The sequence below is a fragment of the Hyla sarda genome, chromosome 1 (genome assembly GCF_029499605.1).
Source record: "Hyla sarda isolate aHylSar1 chromosome 1, aHylSar1.hap1, whole genome shotgun sequence".
NCBI classification, from domain to species: Eukaryota; Metazoa; Chordata; class Amphibia; order Anura; family Hylidae; genus Hyla; species Hyla sarda.
In genome coordinates this window covers 547,882,852-547,897,139 of record NC_079189.1, presented here as the reverse complement: position 1 = coordinate 547,897,139, position 14,288 = coordinate 547,882,852, and the positions used below count along the sequence as shown (strand labels likewise).

The following is a 14,288-nucleotide window of genomic DNA, read 5'->3' as shown; positions in this document are numbered from 1 at the left end:
TTAGTATTTTTTTTTTTTACGTGTACACAATCATTGAGCAATTTAATTAACATTATTTTTTAATAGTTCATACATTAACACATGCGACGATACCACATACTTTTTAATCTTATATATATTTTTTAACATTATTTTAGTTAAAAAATGGGAAGCGGGGGATTCAAGCTTTTATTAGGGAAGGGGTAAATGGGAAGGAGTAAAAAAAATTTTTATACTTTTATATTACACATTTTTACTTTTTGCTATAGCTCCTATAGGGTATGTGCAGGCTGAAGAGCATTGCACCCTAGGTGCAATGCTCTGCAGCCTGCACATACCCCCATGTGTATAGCAGTGTGTGTGTGTGTGTGGGGGGGGGGGGGGGGTACATTCCTATACAGGTGGGGGTATGTGCAGAGCATTGCACCCTTGTCAGAAGTACAGAGTAGACTGCAATGCTCTGCACATACCCCCAATTTACACACACACTGCTATACACATGGGAGGGTATGTGCAGACTGCAGAGCATTGCACCCTAAGGTCTGTAGAAGACACTAGGGTGCAATGCTCTGTCTGTGTATAGCAGTGCAGAGCAGACTGCAGACACAGATGGGAGGATCGCCAACCGCCAGGGCCGCATCATAGCGCACAGCGAGTGTGTGCTCTAGAAGATTTTCATTTTTACCTTGTGAAGAGCGGGCGGCGGTGCTGGTGGCTGACGATGGCAGTCCAGGGCAGGCTGAGCAGGGAAATGAATGGCGGTGTGAGATGAAAATTTGCCCAGCACTACGGCGACGGCGGGAGGAGATAGTTAGGAGGAGCAGCAGCCCCACCCTGGTGAGTGATTGGTAAATGTACTCGGAGGGTGAGGCTGCCACTGAGTCTGCTGCTGTAGGACTTGCGGGACCCGCAGGCAATAGTGCCTGACCGCCCGCCCGCAGCAGCCTCCTGACCAGTATTGCGGTATATGAAATTGCGGATCGTGGATACAAAAAAAAAAATGGCATTCGGCATGAACCGGTATACCGCCCAGCACTAGCAGAGAGCACTGTTGTTAGACAGGAAAGAACAACTCAACTTCAGCAGCTGTTAAGTACTGGAAGGATTAATATATTTTAATAGAAGTCACTTACAAATCTGTTTATCTTTCTGGAGCCAGTTGATATGAAAAAATGTTTTTTTTACTGGAATACCCCTTTAATATCTGCAAGGAATTATCATGTTACCATTTATACAGGGAGGGCCATTTATATGGATACACCTTAATAAAATGGGAATGGTTGGTGATATTAACTTCCTGTTTGTGGCACATTAGTATATATGAGGGGGGAAACTTTTCAAGATGGGGGGTGACCATAGTGGCCATTTTGAAGTCCGCCATTTTGAATCCAACTTTTGTTTTTTCAATTTGAAGAGGGTCATGTGACACATCAAACTTATTGGGAATTTCACAAGAAAAACAATTATGTGCTTGGTTTTAACGTAACTTTATTCTTTCATGAGTTATTTACAAGTTTCTGACCACTTATAAAATGTGTTCAATGTGCTGCCCATTGTGTTGGATTGTCAATGCAACCCTCTTCTCCCACTCTTCATACACTGATAGCAACACCGCAGGAGAAATGCTAGCACAGGCTTCCAGTATCCGTAGATTCAGGTGCTGCACATCTCGTATCTTCACAGCATAGACAATTGCCTTCAGATGACCCCAAATATAAAAGTCTAAGGGGGTCAGATCGGGAGACCTTGGGGGCCATTCAACTGGCCCACGACGACCAATCCACTTTCCAGAAAACTGTTCATCTAGGAATGCTCGGACCTGACACCTACGCATACTGGAAGCCTGTGCTAGCATTTCTCCTGCGGTGTTGCTATCAGTGTGTGAAGAGTGGGAGAAGAGGGTTGCATTGACAATCCAACACAATTGGCATCACATTAAACACATTTTGGTAAATATGAGAGTAAAAAAATTTTCCAGGTTTTCGGCGCAATCCACCAAGGATGGGTCAGATTTTCTTAAAATGAATTTTATTTGCCAAAGAAACAACGCGTTTCAGAGCTTTGGAGCTCCTTCGGCAGGTAAACATGGCAGTATCATGATACTGCCATCTTTACCTGACGAAGGAGCTCCAAAGCTCTGAAACGCGTTGTTTCTTTGGCAAATAAAATTCCTTTGAAGAAACTTTGACCCATCCTTGGTGGATTGCGCCGAAAACCTGGAAAAAAATTTTACTCTCATATTTACCACTGTACCTACCGGCCAGGAGCACTCCTAGATCCGGGACCAGGAGGCTGCACCACCTGCATGATTACCCAAGCGCATTTGTAGTTGTGTCTTTATACACAACTAAGCAAGGTGAGTGGTTCACTAACACCCACTGCACACCACTTGCTTGATAACACACTGTGTATCAAACGATACTTGTCCCATGAGAAGCTCTGCCATTTTTTCCTCTCCAGACTTACGCCATTAAACACATTTTATAAGTGGTCAGAAACTTGTAAATAACTCATGAAAGAGTAATGTTACGTTAAAACCAAGCACATCATTTTTTTCTTGTGAAATTCCCAATAAGTTTGATGTGTCACATGACACTCTTCCTATTGAAAAAACAAAAGTTGGATTCAAAATGGCCGACTTCAAAATGGCCGCCATGGTCACCACCCATCTTGAAAAGTTTCCCCCCTCACATATACTAATGTGCCACAAACAGGAAGTTAATATCACCGACCAGTCCCATTTTATTAAGGTGTATCCATATAAATGGTCCACCCTCTATATTAAAATAAAGGGTAGATATGCAAAAGAAGAAGAATGTCCAGCGCACACACGTATAAAACTGAGCTGCTTTATTGTATAGTTGCCATGGGAAACATCAGACACTCAGGTAACGTGACGCGTTTCGGCCAGCAAGGCCTTAGTCATACACTAAAGTGTATGACTAAGGCCTTGCTGGCCGAAACGCGTCACGTTACCTGAGTGTCTGATGTTTCCCATGGCAACTATGCAATAAAGCAGCTCAGTTTTATACGTGTGTGCGCTGGACATTCTTCTTCTTTTGCATTTCTCTGGATCCAGTCCTGGTCCTGTCCGTGCGCTGAAGCCTGGGGTAGAGCTGGTTCGACTTGCTTGTACCTTCTAAAGGGTAGATATGGGAACCTAAAAATAGATGCACACCTGTCCATATGACCCCGAGTTGCTTATATGTTCCAGCAGTGTCTGCTCTACAGAAAGAACCACTATCAGAATTGTGAGAACTTTATCCTTGGGGTCCTGACTCTCATACTTACTGTAAATTGAATGATATCTATGACTTAGTCTGATATAGGTATTTTAAGGCCCTAGTCACACTACATTTTGAAAACTAATTCCAACATATACCAGATCAAGCCCATAGACTTTGATAGACCAAATATAGCCAACTAGTGACTATTATTGGTCGGTTTCACCAATGTATGCGATTGTTTGCAGGACTCAAGCATAATAGACTATATTTGGGCTATTGGGTGTGCCAAAGTACATGCCAGAATATCTATTTAAAAGTATTCTGTTGTATTCTGATGACATTGACATAGAAGGTTAGAGATTTGTGTCAAATGAAAATGGACAGATTTAGAGGCAACCTCTGATCATCAACTTGATGGACCCAAAGCAGCCAGGCTTTACTGAGGACAGATCACGTCAAACTCATCTTACTGATTGACATGGTGGTGCAGTAGATATTGCCTATCTGGACTTCAGCAAAAACTTTGATACAGTTCCCCATAAAGATCTGATATATAAAATATTGAGGATTAGAACATAACTTTTATTGTTCGCTAAAATTACATAATGTGGATACAAAAAAGGTCAAAATCACAGCACCAATGTTTATATAGAGCCAATGAGTATCACCTAGTGGTGGAAGCACTAATGGCACCCTGAGAATATAGTCATAAGGCACCTAATGGATTAGAATATATGCACACCTTTAGTGATTGACACACATTGATTGACACTAGTGTACATTGATAAGTACACATGGATGTTCAACAACCTATTTAGAGGTGAGGACTTAGTGATTAGACACTAGTGCATATTTGTGTGGCAATCTCTTAAGGTGCGTATATATTCAAATCCATTAGGTGCCTTATGACTATATTCTCGGGGTGCCATTAGTGCTCCCTCCACTAGGTGATATTCATTGGTTCTATATAAACATTGGTGCTGTGATTTTAAACTTTTTTGTATCCACGTTATGTAATTTCAGCAAATAAAAGTTATGTTTTAGTGGACAGTTGTAATATTTTGTAGCACCTTCCCTTATCTATGGGCAATTTTTGTGTTGATTTCTATGTATTTAGGGGTAGTCATATTGGGATCCCGCTGTTTAAAGGAAAACTGTCAGCTTTCTTCCCCCCGCACTAACCAGCAGTACTGGCTGGTAGTGCGGGGGATGCTGATCAGTTGGATCCTTACCGTGCCCGGATCCGCCACGCCGTTCAGGCCTTAATCTTCTATTTTCTGTATATTCAAATGAGGTGCTAACTGCCACTCTGACGTCAGTGCTGGACCGCAATGCCGCCCAGCTCATCAATATTCCTCCCCTCCCTCCGCCTCTTCCTCTTCTCCCCACTCTGTAATGAAGAGAGAGGGGAGGAATATTGATGAGCTGGGCAGCGATGCGGCCCAGCACTGACGTCGGAGTGCCAGTTAGCCCGGCCGGTGCCAGTTAGCACCTCATTAGACTATACAGAAAATAGAAGATTAAGGCCAAACGGCGTGGCGGATCCGGGCACAGCAAACATAAAACTGATCAGCGTCCCCCGCACTACCTGCCAGTACCGCTGGTTAGTGCGAGGGAAGAAAGCTGACAGTTTTCCTTTAAAGCTCTAAACATCCCTTGGCAAAAACAGAATTGCTGTTGTATTCTTCCCCCTGCTAGTTATGACAGATGTATGATAAATAACACCGTACATTTTGGTGGTATACTTTGGGAGGATTTCCTGATTTCCTTGTATAGGCATACATTAGCATCTCTTGCTCATGGATTTCTATTTGACTGTGTGGTATACATTTTTTACTGGAATAATAAAGCCTGCTGCACTATTCCTTTTAGCAAAAAATGCATAGTGATGTATACCAGCCCAACAGAGGCCAAAAAGGACACTCTTGACACCTGATGGGTGATTGGGTGGCCTACAGTATATATAGGTTTGACCATAGGAAAGGTCCTGGGTCATACAGTAAACATATACTGCAAAAGCAGCATATAAGCAGCCTACACTATACAAGATGTAGTTACAACGTATTTGCATTTGGTGCGAAAATGAGCCCTCCATTTACATTAAAGAGATACTCCGGCGAACTAGACCCATAGCCCATCCTTTTTCCTCTCATCAACCTATTTAATTGTCAAAATATAATTCATTAGCTATATAGAGCAGTTTACCCTCTTTCAGTTGTCACGTACATGCAGGGAGTGTACTTCATAATGCTTCATAATGTCATCCTCTGTCTCTGTCTAAAACCCTCACTGAAAACAGTCCCCACCTTTCTGAGGGACCCAGACCACATGGTTTATGCTCTGCACTGATGAGTGATTCTTCTGGGAGGTGTGTGCAGCCTCAGCCAATCAGACACTGAACCTCTCTCTGTTGCTCAGAGCAGGCGGATGGGCCTTTTTTCAGAGAGTGAGCTCCACGGCAGAGAAGAGCTGCAATGATTCTGGGAAATGTATCTATGAGGCAAGGATGGCATAGAATATCAAGCAGCCAGAGAAGACCACAGGGGCCACAGGAGCCACAGGAGCCAGACAGGATCATTTACAAGGAACATATCCAGGCAGTGTGGTGGCTTTGGAGCTTTTTGAATCCCCCTTTAATTATGGATAACATGGTCACGTACTTTGTCACATATTTGCTTTTCATTCTCTGAATTTTCCTCCTCAGCTGCAGATTTTCTTCTTTGAGTTTCCCGTCATATTCCTTGTGCAGCAGAATGGCTTCATTTAGGACTTGTTTATGTTGTGTGATGGTTGGTACTTAGGGATGGAAGAAAAGTTTATTAACCGGTCAACTTCAGAGGAAATTTGGATTTTGGTTAAATGGAGATTCTTCGTGCCAAATAACCTTACCTTCTGGTAACAAGGACGTTCTGTTACTCGATGCCTTCTGTAAAACTTGGGCAAGGTGATGGTGACCAGTCTCATGAAGTACAGCACAGAAGGATGTGAACACATGATGGTCTTTGCTTTTCAGCACTTCGATAAGTTTGGACACTTTTTGCTCTGAAGATTCTTTCAGCTTAAGATATAAAACACAAATATAAAGAGACAAGGTGAAATAAAGTTTTACACTGTAAAAATATGCAGTATAATTAAAGGGGTACTCCGCTGGAAAACGTTTATTTTTTTTTTTTTATTATTTTTAATTAACTGGTGCCAGAAAGTTAAACAGATTTGTAAATTACTTCTATTTAAAAATCTCAATCCCTCCAGTACTTATCAGCTGCTATATGCTCCACAGGAAGTTATTTTCTTTTTGAATTTAGAGATTATGGGGGACATTTACAAAGATTATGGGGGGATTCTTAACTATTTTAGAGCACAAAAGTTGCTGATGTGTGCCAAATTTATCAAATGGCACGCGTACTTTGATAAATTTTGCTGATGCAACTTCTTAAAAAGTTGCAGATTTTGTGCGGACATGCAACTTTTCTGTGAAAAGTCGCATATACATATACTCAATATGACTCAAAGGTCACACAGAAAATGTAGGGCAGGGCTGAATTGACCTGAGAAACCGTCTATTTATGAGATTTCTGCGATAATTTTGCGACATTTGTACTTAGTAAATCAGTGACCACTGCGCAAAGTGCTCTAAATGGGTTAAAATCATGGAAAGCCATTAAAAAAGATTTCTAAGGGTGCATTCCCACAGGGCGTATACGCAGCGTATTTGAAGCTGCGCAAAATTTATGGCAGCAGCGGGAAATACGCTGCGTATCCCTTGCTCACTATACACACAGGGCTTTCCGGCGGCAGCCCTATGTGTGTAGTGAGTTTTGGAGGCGGAGCCATATGCCGGCGTGTCTGTGACGCGCGGCTCCGCCTCCAAAACTCACTACACACATAGGGCTGCCGCCGGAAAGCCCTGTGTGTATAGTGAGCAAGGGATACGCAGCGTATTTCCCGCTGCTGCCATAAATTTTGCGCAGCGTCAAATACACTGCGTATACGCCCTGTGGGAACGCACCCTAAATGTCTTGATAAATCCCCCCAAAGTCTCAGGCAGGCCAGAGTGGAGAATATGGAGGAGGCATATGTAAACGCTTATTGGAGGATATGTAAACGCTTAGGCTAGGTTCACACTACGGAATTTCCGCCTGCAATTCCGCTGTGAAATTGCAGGCAGAAATTCCGGTTACTAAAATGTTCTGTATAGTGAATTTGGTAGTATAAAGTATTTTTTAGTTATATTTTATATACACATACATCTATCTCAATAACAAGGTGGTCTCCTTATATTAATTAGTTGATAATTTCAAAAAATTTTTGTAATGTGTGCCAAACTTTTGCGCCAAATTAACCCCAGAAAACAGGGGTAAAGTGCTTCATAAATACCCCCCTTATTGTTTGATTAGACCAATGTTTTCCAAACAGTAGAGTCTCCAGTTTTTGCAAAACTACAACCCCCAAAGGTTGTCCGGGCATGCTGGGAGTGGAAGTTTTGCAACAGCTAGAGACATACCAGCCCTCATTTACTAAGAATGGAGTGTATTAGATTGCAATAAATATAATCCTGATTGTGATGTATTATGTACAAATTTTAATTATAAACTAAAAGGTTAATAAGTAATAAAAATAGGTCATTAACAGATATAATTATATACATTTCCAAAAAATGGGTTTAAATAATATACAAAGGTCTATAAAAAGGTTTTCAACATAAACACTCCATTTTAATTACTTTACCGACTGTTCAAAGGTGTAGGGTTTTGGTTTCAACAAACTCACATGTTTTTATGTGTATTTTCTCACACACTCTGTGATTTTTTTTGTTTTTTTCAGGACCACGCCCCTTTTGTCGGGTTTTAAAACCACTCGGAGAGATGCTGGTTCATGTCGGTAAAATGTGTTGCACGAGCTGTGCGACACAATTTTAGTCGCACAACCCGACAAAAAATGACGGGATTACCTGAGTAAATGAGGGCTACTGTGTGGAAAACAATGGATTACACACTAGGCCTTTGCTCAAGAGGGCGTAAAAGTGCTTCCCCGGCTGCCCTATCAATAGGCTCTCAGAGGCTACTTTTGGGCAGGGATGTGCACAGACATTTTTTGGGGGGGGCAGGGCCTGAAGTGAAAAAGGGCACTTCTCATAATTATTTTAATGCCCACATAATGATGCCCCACTGCCCAATGTCAAAAGGCAGGGGCTCAAGTCCCCTTTCTTGTCAATGTGGTGAGATATTGTTGAATTACTGCTCTCAAAAATATTTTGCACGGTTGATCCTGCTTTTGCTGTGGAGCAACATGCTGCCCAAACTGCTGGAGTAATGATCTGGGGAGCCATCGCATAATACCCCTAGTATGACGAGGGACACCAACAGCTCAGCGATAAAGATGGGACATCCTGTGGCCATATATGTTGTCTCTCATGGCTTCCAGCTGGCATTTTTCAGCAGGATAATGCCTGCCCAGTTTCCCAGGAATGTCTCCGCCAGATTGCAACACTTACTTAACCTGCCTGGTCTCCAAATTTATAGCCAATAGAGCATTAAAGGGGAACTCCGGTGGAATTTTTTCTTTCTTCAAATCAACAGGTGCAAGAAAGTTAAACAGATTTGTAAATCAAACATTTGAGAGAGCATGGAAAATAAGCGGCACTCACCACAACCAGCTAGCGACAACTTCTTTATTTCTTAGGCGTGCAGTAAAACATACAGGTGCAGGGAGACAAGGACGCCGGGGAATCCGGCTGACTGGTCACAGCCGTATCGTGCTTCCGCACTTCGTCAGACCATCTCATCCACTGGGAGCTCACCAGGTAAATACCTGCCGGGCTCCACCCATGGGCGGTCATTTCTGTTACATACAAGTGCAAGTGCAAAAATACAAAAACGTAGAAAACGTATGGCTTATGGGCAGCTATTGAGATTAAGAAGAATTAATAGTTCTGAAGAAAATTTTAAAGTCCAAGCAAAAGATTTACTCACTAGGTTGGAAGACAGGGGGTACCCCAAACCAGTCTTGGATACAGCTTTTAAAAGGGCATCAAGCCAAAATAGGAATATGCTGTTGCATGGACCTGGATCGAGAAGAGAGAGACCGGAACGCTTCTCCTTCTCATTTGGATTCAGTCCAATGAGCGCAGCTATCAAAAAGGCTGTATCAAAACACTGGTATTTAATTCAAAAAGACTCTGTCCTCTCCAACGTTAGTGAAGAAATGCCCCTAGTTACATTTAAACGGGCCAAAAATTTGGGGGATGTTCTTACAAAAAGCAAATTTTCCTCTAGTAGATCTAACCCAAATTGGTTACAATCTAGCAGCCCAAAAGGAAATTATAAGTGTGGAGCATGCAAATGGTGTCCTTCTTTGATTTGTGAAAAAGTTATTATAATTGGAGGTGTGGATATTAAGTGCAGGGATCTCTTTTGCTGCAAGACGAAATTTGTGGTGTATGGCCTGGTGTGCGATTGCGGCCGATTTTACGTCGGCAGCACTACCAGACCAATGCACCACAGATTTCGGGAACATCTTTACTCGATTAAATCGAGGAAAGGATCACCAAGGGTGATCGATCATGTAATTAATATGCATGCAGGGGACCCAAAATCATTAAAATTCTTTGGTATTGAAAGAATTGATAGTACAGACGGTTCAGACAGGCGCAAATTGCTAGTTCAAGCCGAGGCCCGATGGATAATGCGCACGAACGCACAAGGAGACCTCGGCTTGAACGATAAACTAGATCTAAGTATATTTCTTTAATCCTGTCCTTAATGCGGTGACATGAATTCCGGTTAAGTTTCTGTTTTTAAATGTTTTTATACGTTTTCTACGTTTTTGTATTTTTGCACTTGCACTTGTATGTAACAGAAATGACCGCCCATGGGTGGAGCCCGGCAGGTATTTACCTGGTGAGCTCCCAGTGGATGAGATGGTCTGACGAAGTGCGGAAGCACGATACGGCTGTGACCAGTCAGCCGGATTCCCCGGCGTCCTTGTCTCCCTGCACCTGTATGTTTTACTGCACGCCTAAGAAATAAAGAAGTTGTCGCTAGCTGGTTGTGGTGAGTGCCGCTTATTTTCCATGCTCTCTCAAATGTTTGATCCATGATTCTGTCCTGGCTGAGCACCCCACAAGCAGCGACACACATACACACCTGTTCCATCAAGAGCGAATATCAGGCTGCATGGTTGGCTGTGCCGAACGCTGTTTCTCACTACAAGCAAAGATTTGTAAATCACTTGTATTTAAAAATGTAACCCTTCTTGTACTTATCAGCTGCTGTATACTACAGAGAAAGTTGTGAAGTTCTTTTCTGTCTGACAACAGTGTTCTCTACTGACACCTCTGTCCGTGTCAGGAACTGTCCAGAGCAGGAGAGGTTTTTTATGGGTATATGATTCTAATCTGGACAGTTCCTGACACAGACAGGGGTGTCAGCAGAGAGCACTGTTGTCAGACAGAAAATACATTCACAAATTTCTCTGTTTTATACAGCAGCTGATAAGTACTGGAAGGATTAAGATTTTTTTAATAGAAGTCATTTACAAATCTGTTTAACTTTCAGACAACAGTTGATTTGAAAACATTTGTTTTCTACTTGTTTCCACCAGAGTTCCCCTTTAATGATCTGGGAGGCCACCTGTGAGTGTTTAGGATCTATAGGCCCAGCTGTAACACCTGTGGGCAAATATGCTGCAGGATGCCATATGGGGCCTGTATAACTCCATGCCCAACCGTATCTCATCTTGTATCCAGGATAGAGTCACCCAACAGGGCACTAAAGCCTCCTTTTAGTTGTACAGTTTCCCCCAACAAACAAATCCTTTAACTTATATTGTAATCACTCAGATATATCAGTGAATGTATATATTGCAGTTGGCGAGAATGCATCTAGCGGTAACTTTTTTTTTTTTTTTTTTAATCAACTGGTGCCAGAAAGTTATACAGATTTGTAAATTACTTCTATTTAGAAATCTTAATCCTTCCAGTACTTAGCAGCTGCTGTATGCTTCACAGGAAGTCTCCACTTGTTTTTTTTTCTAGCAGTTTTTGGAATACTGCCACTGCAGTTTTTGAGCCAAAGCCAGAAGTGTATTCAAAAGGAATAGGACATATAAAGGAAGGACTTAGGCTAGGTTCAGACTACGGAATATCCGCCTGAAATTGCAGGCGGAAATTCCGCTTACTAAAATGTATAGTGTAGTGAATGGGTTTCCGTTCACAAATTCACACATCGGAATTTGTGAACGGAAAATCCGCTTGGAAATTTCTGCCTGAAGAATGGCGTTGTTCTTTCTTCAGGCGGAAATCCGTGCAGAACACATTGCAGTCTATTGGAGACTGCCGTGTCCACGCGGTCCTAGCGCCTACTGATTCAGTCAGCACTGGCCGCACTCGGAATCTCTGGGCAGAAATGTTCTGCCCGGAGATTCCGTAGTCTGAACCTAGCCTTACACTTCTCCTCCTTTATGGATCCACTTCTGACTTTGGCTCAAAAATTGCAGTGGCAATTTTCCAAAAACTGCCAGAAAAAAAAAAAAAACAAGTGGAAACTTAGCCTAACAGTATTAGTGATGAGCAGCAGGGGCCATATTCGAATTTGCCATATTTCGCAAATATATTGACGATTATTCATCCTATGTTCATGAAATTCGCATATTCGCTATGTTCATTCACTCATAAAATTTGCATAAAAATTTGCATGTGAAAAAAAAAAGATCCACGTGTTAGACCCATGTGATAGACCCTTATTCGCATGGAAAATTCACATAAAAATTTTCATAAAAATTCCCAAATGTGAAAAAAAAAAACGAATATTCGTCATTACGAATATATAGCACTATATTCTAAATATTCTCGAAATCGCGAAGTGCCGATATTCGCAATAAAAATTTGCATTACGAATATTCGTGCTCAACACTAATGGTTACCTCTATGTCCCACCAGGCATCATTACTGGGGAGTGCCGGACCCTGTTGTCTCTATACAGAACCTAGGACAATGGGATGCTGGTGTATACCACAGCAAGCCCCCGCCTGAACCATTCATTTCTGTGGATCCCTTATGGATCTACTTCTGACATTGGCTCAAAAACTGGGGTGTCAGAAAAAAAAAAGGAGGAAACTTGGCCTAAAGATTTGAGCAGCTTTGACACAGGTCGACTTGTGATGGCTGGGCTGGAATTGGCGAGGAATTGTCGCTTAAAAATTCTGCTGCGGAACTTCTGTTTTTTTTTCGCATGGAATTTGTGTGGAATTCCGCATGGAGTACAGGAGGAAACTTTTATTTTTATTTTTTTGCAGAAATTGATTTCTATGGGACAAAGACTCGGATTCCGCATGAAGAAAGAACATGTTCATTCTTCATGCGGAACGGAATTAAGCGTTGTTATTCCCCTTGCAGAAATTCCTCAGTGCGAACTGAGGAGCGGAAATTAAGTTAAAGGGGTTATCCAGGAAAAAACTTTTTTTTATATTTAAATTAAATAGAAGTAATTTACAAATCTGTTTAACTTTCTGGAGCCAGTTGATATATAAAAAATGTTTTTTCCTGGAATACCCCTTTAAACTCTTCTGGGTTTTTCACTGCTGACTGAATTGGAGAGGAATAAGCGAGCAGAATTACTATAGTAAAATCCTCTCCAATTCCTCATTGTGAACATACCCTTGGGCCATCTCCAAAACCGGTTTTGCAGGTTTGGTGGGGAGACTGGTATGCGTTGACTATTACCTATGAAAAGGTAGAAACTGTGGCCAGATTGAAAAACTTAATTTCTCACACAGCCACAAGGCCTCTTAAAACTTCTGCTAATATCTTGGTGCAAGATATTAGAGGACACTTTCATGGGTCTTGTGGAGTCCAGGACTTGACGGTACATGGTTGTTCTGGTAATGATATGACTGATGGGTGCATATAGAATTACAGTGGTCCCTCAACATACGATGGTAATCCGTTCAAAACGGACCATCGTTTGTTGAAACCATCGTATGTTGAGGGATCCGTGCAATGTAAAGTATAGGACAATGGTCTACAACCTGCGGACCTCCAGATGTTGCAAAACTACAACACTCAGCATGCCCTGCTATACCACTGGTATAAGAAGTTGTACTCACCTGTCCCCGCCGCTCTGGACCATCACCGCTCGTCACCACTGCCCTGGATGTCGCCTTCCATCGCTGTCGCTGTGTCCCCGGGGTGTCCCCGATGCTCCGGCAAGGCCTCTGCTTCCCCGGCATCCTCACTCTCCATCGCCGCTCTCCGTTGCCGCCATCACGTCGCTACGCACGCCGCTCCTATTGGATGACGGGACGCATGCGCAGCGACGTGATGACAACGATGGGGAGCGCCGACGATGGAGAGGATCCCCGAGTATAGGTAAGTGATCGTCAGCGGACCACACGGGGCACCATAAACGGCTATCCGGTGGCAGCTGAAGCCGTCTGCGCTGCCGGATAGCCATTTATGCGATGACCCCGACATAAAAAAGCATCGTATGTTGATGCTGTCTTCAACATGCGATGGCCTCTGAGAGGCCATCGCATGTTGAAATTATCTTATGTCGGGGCCATCGTAGGTCGGGGGGGTCACTGTATTGCTGTGTTGCTTTGGATTCTACTGGATAACAATTAGCTACCAAACTAGTTTTCATCCTTACCTCCAGCAATCCAATCTGCTCAGTTGTCAGGATTCCATTTTCTTTGAGCCTTCTGTACACAGGAGATGTAAGAGTAAGATGTTTCACAATAAGATGTCGGTAATGCTCCAAGACGCCTGAATGGCCGATATCCTTTCTTCCTGCTGAGCTCACTAAAATATCAGATATAAATAATAAACTCAGAAATATGAGCAATATCAACAAATAGCAAAATGAGGACACACAGGCACATACTGTTGATGGTTGGTGTCCTCTATTAACATGGGGGGATTATCGGACAAATGAGCCTATATTGCCATGTGTAATAGGTCAGGTGATCAGCCAATGAATATGAAAATGCTCATTTGTCAGCTCATCGCATTTTTCAAGCAGCCTTATTTGTTGGCTGCAGATCTCTCAGTGTAATAGGCCAACAATGATGGAAGCCAAGGGGTGC

The 14,288-nt window shown here is 42.5% G+C and overlaps 1 protein-coding gene across 1 annotated transcript in view; it reads right to left on the bottom strand.

The window, feature by feature from the left end:
• The window catches only part of LOC130311259 (uncharacterized), a 43,793-nt gene that overhangs the window by 2,284 nt on the left and 27,221 nt on the right, over positions 1 to 14,288 (bottom strand). Inside the window, exons 2-4 of the mRNA XM_056552469.1 lie at positions 13,853 to 14,004; positions 6,096 to 6,264; positions 5,867 to 6,002 (exon numbers count right to left, since the gene is read on the bottom strand). Coding sequence (XP_056408444.1) covers positions 5,867 to 6,002; positions 6,096 to 6,264; positions 13,853 to 14,004 — 457 coding nt within the window. The remainder of the gene's footprint in view (positions 1 to 5,866; positions 6,003 to 6,095; positions 6,265 to 13,852; positions 14,005 to 14,288) is intronic.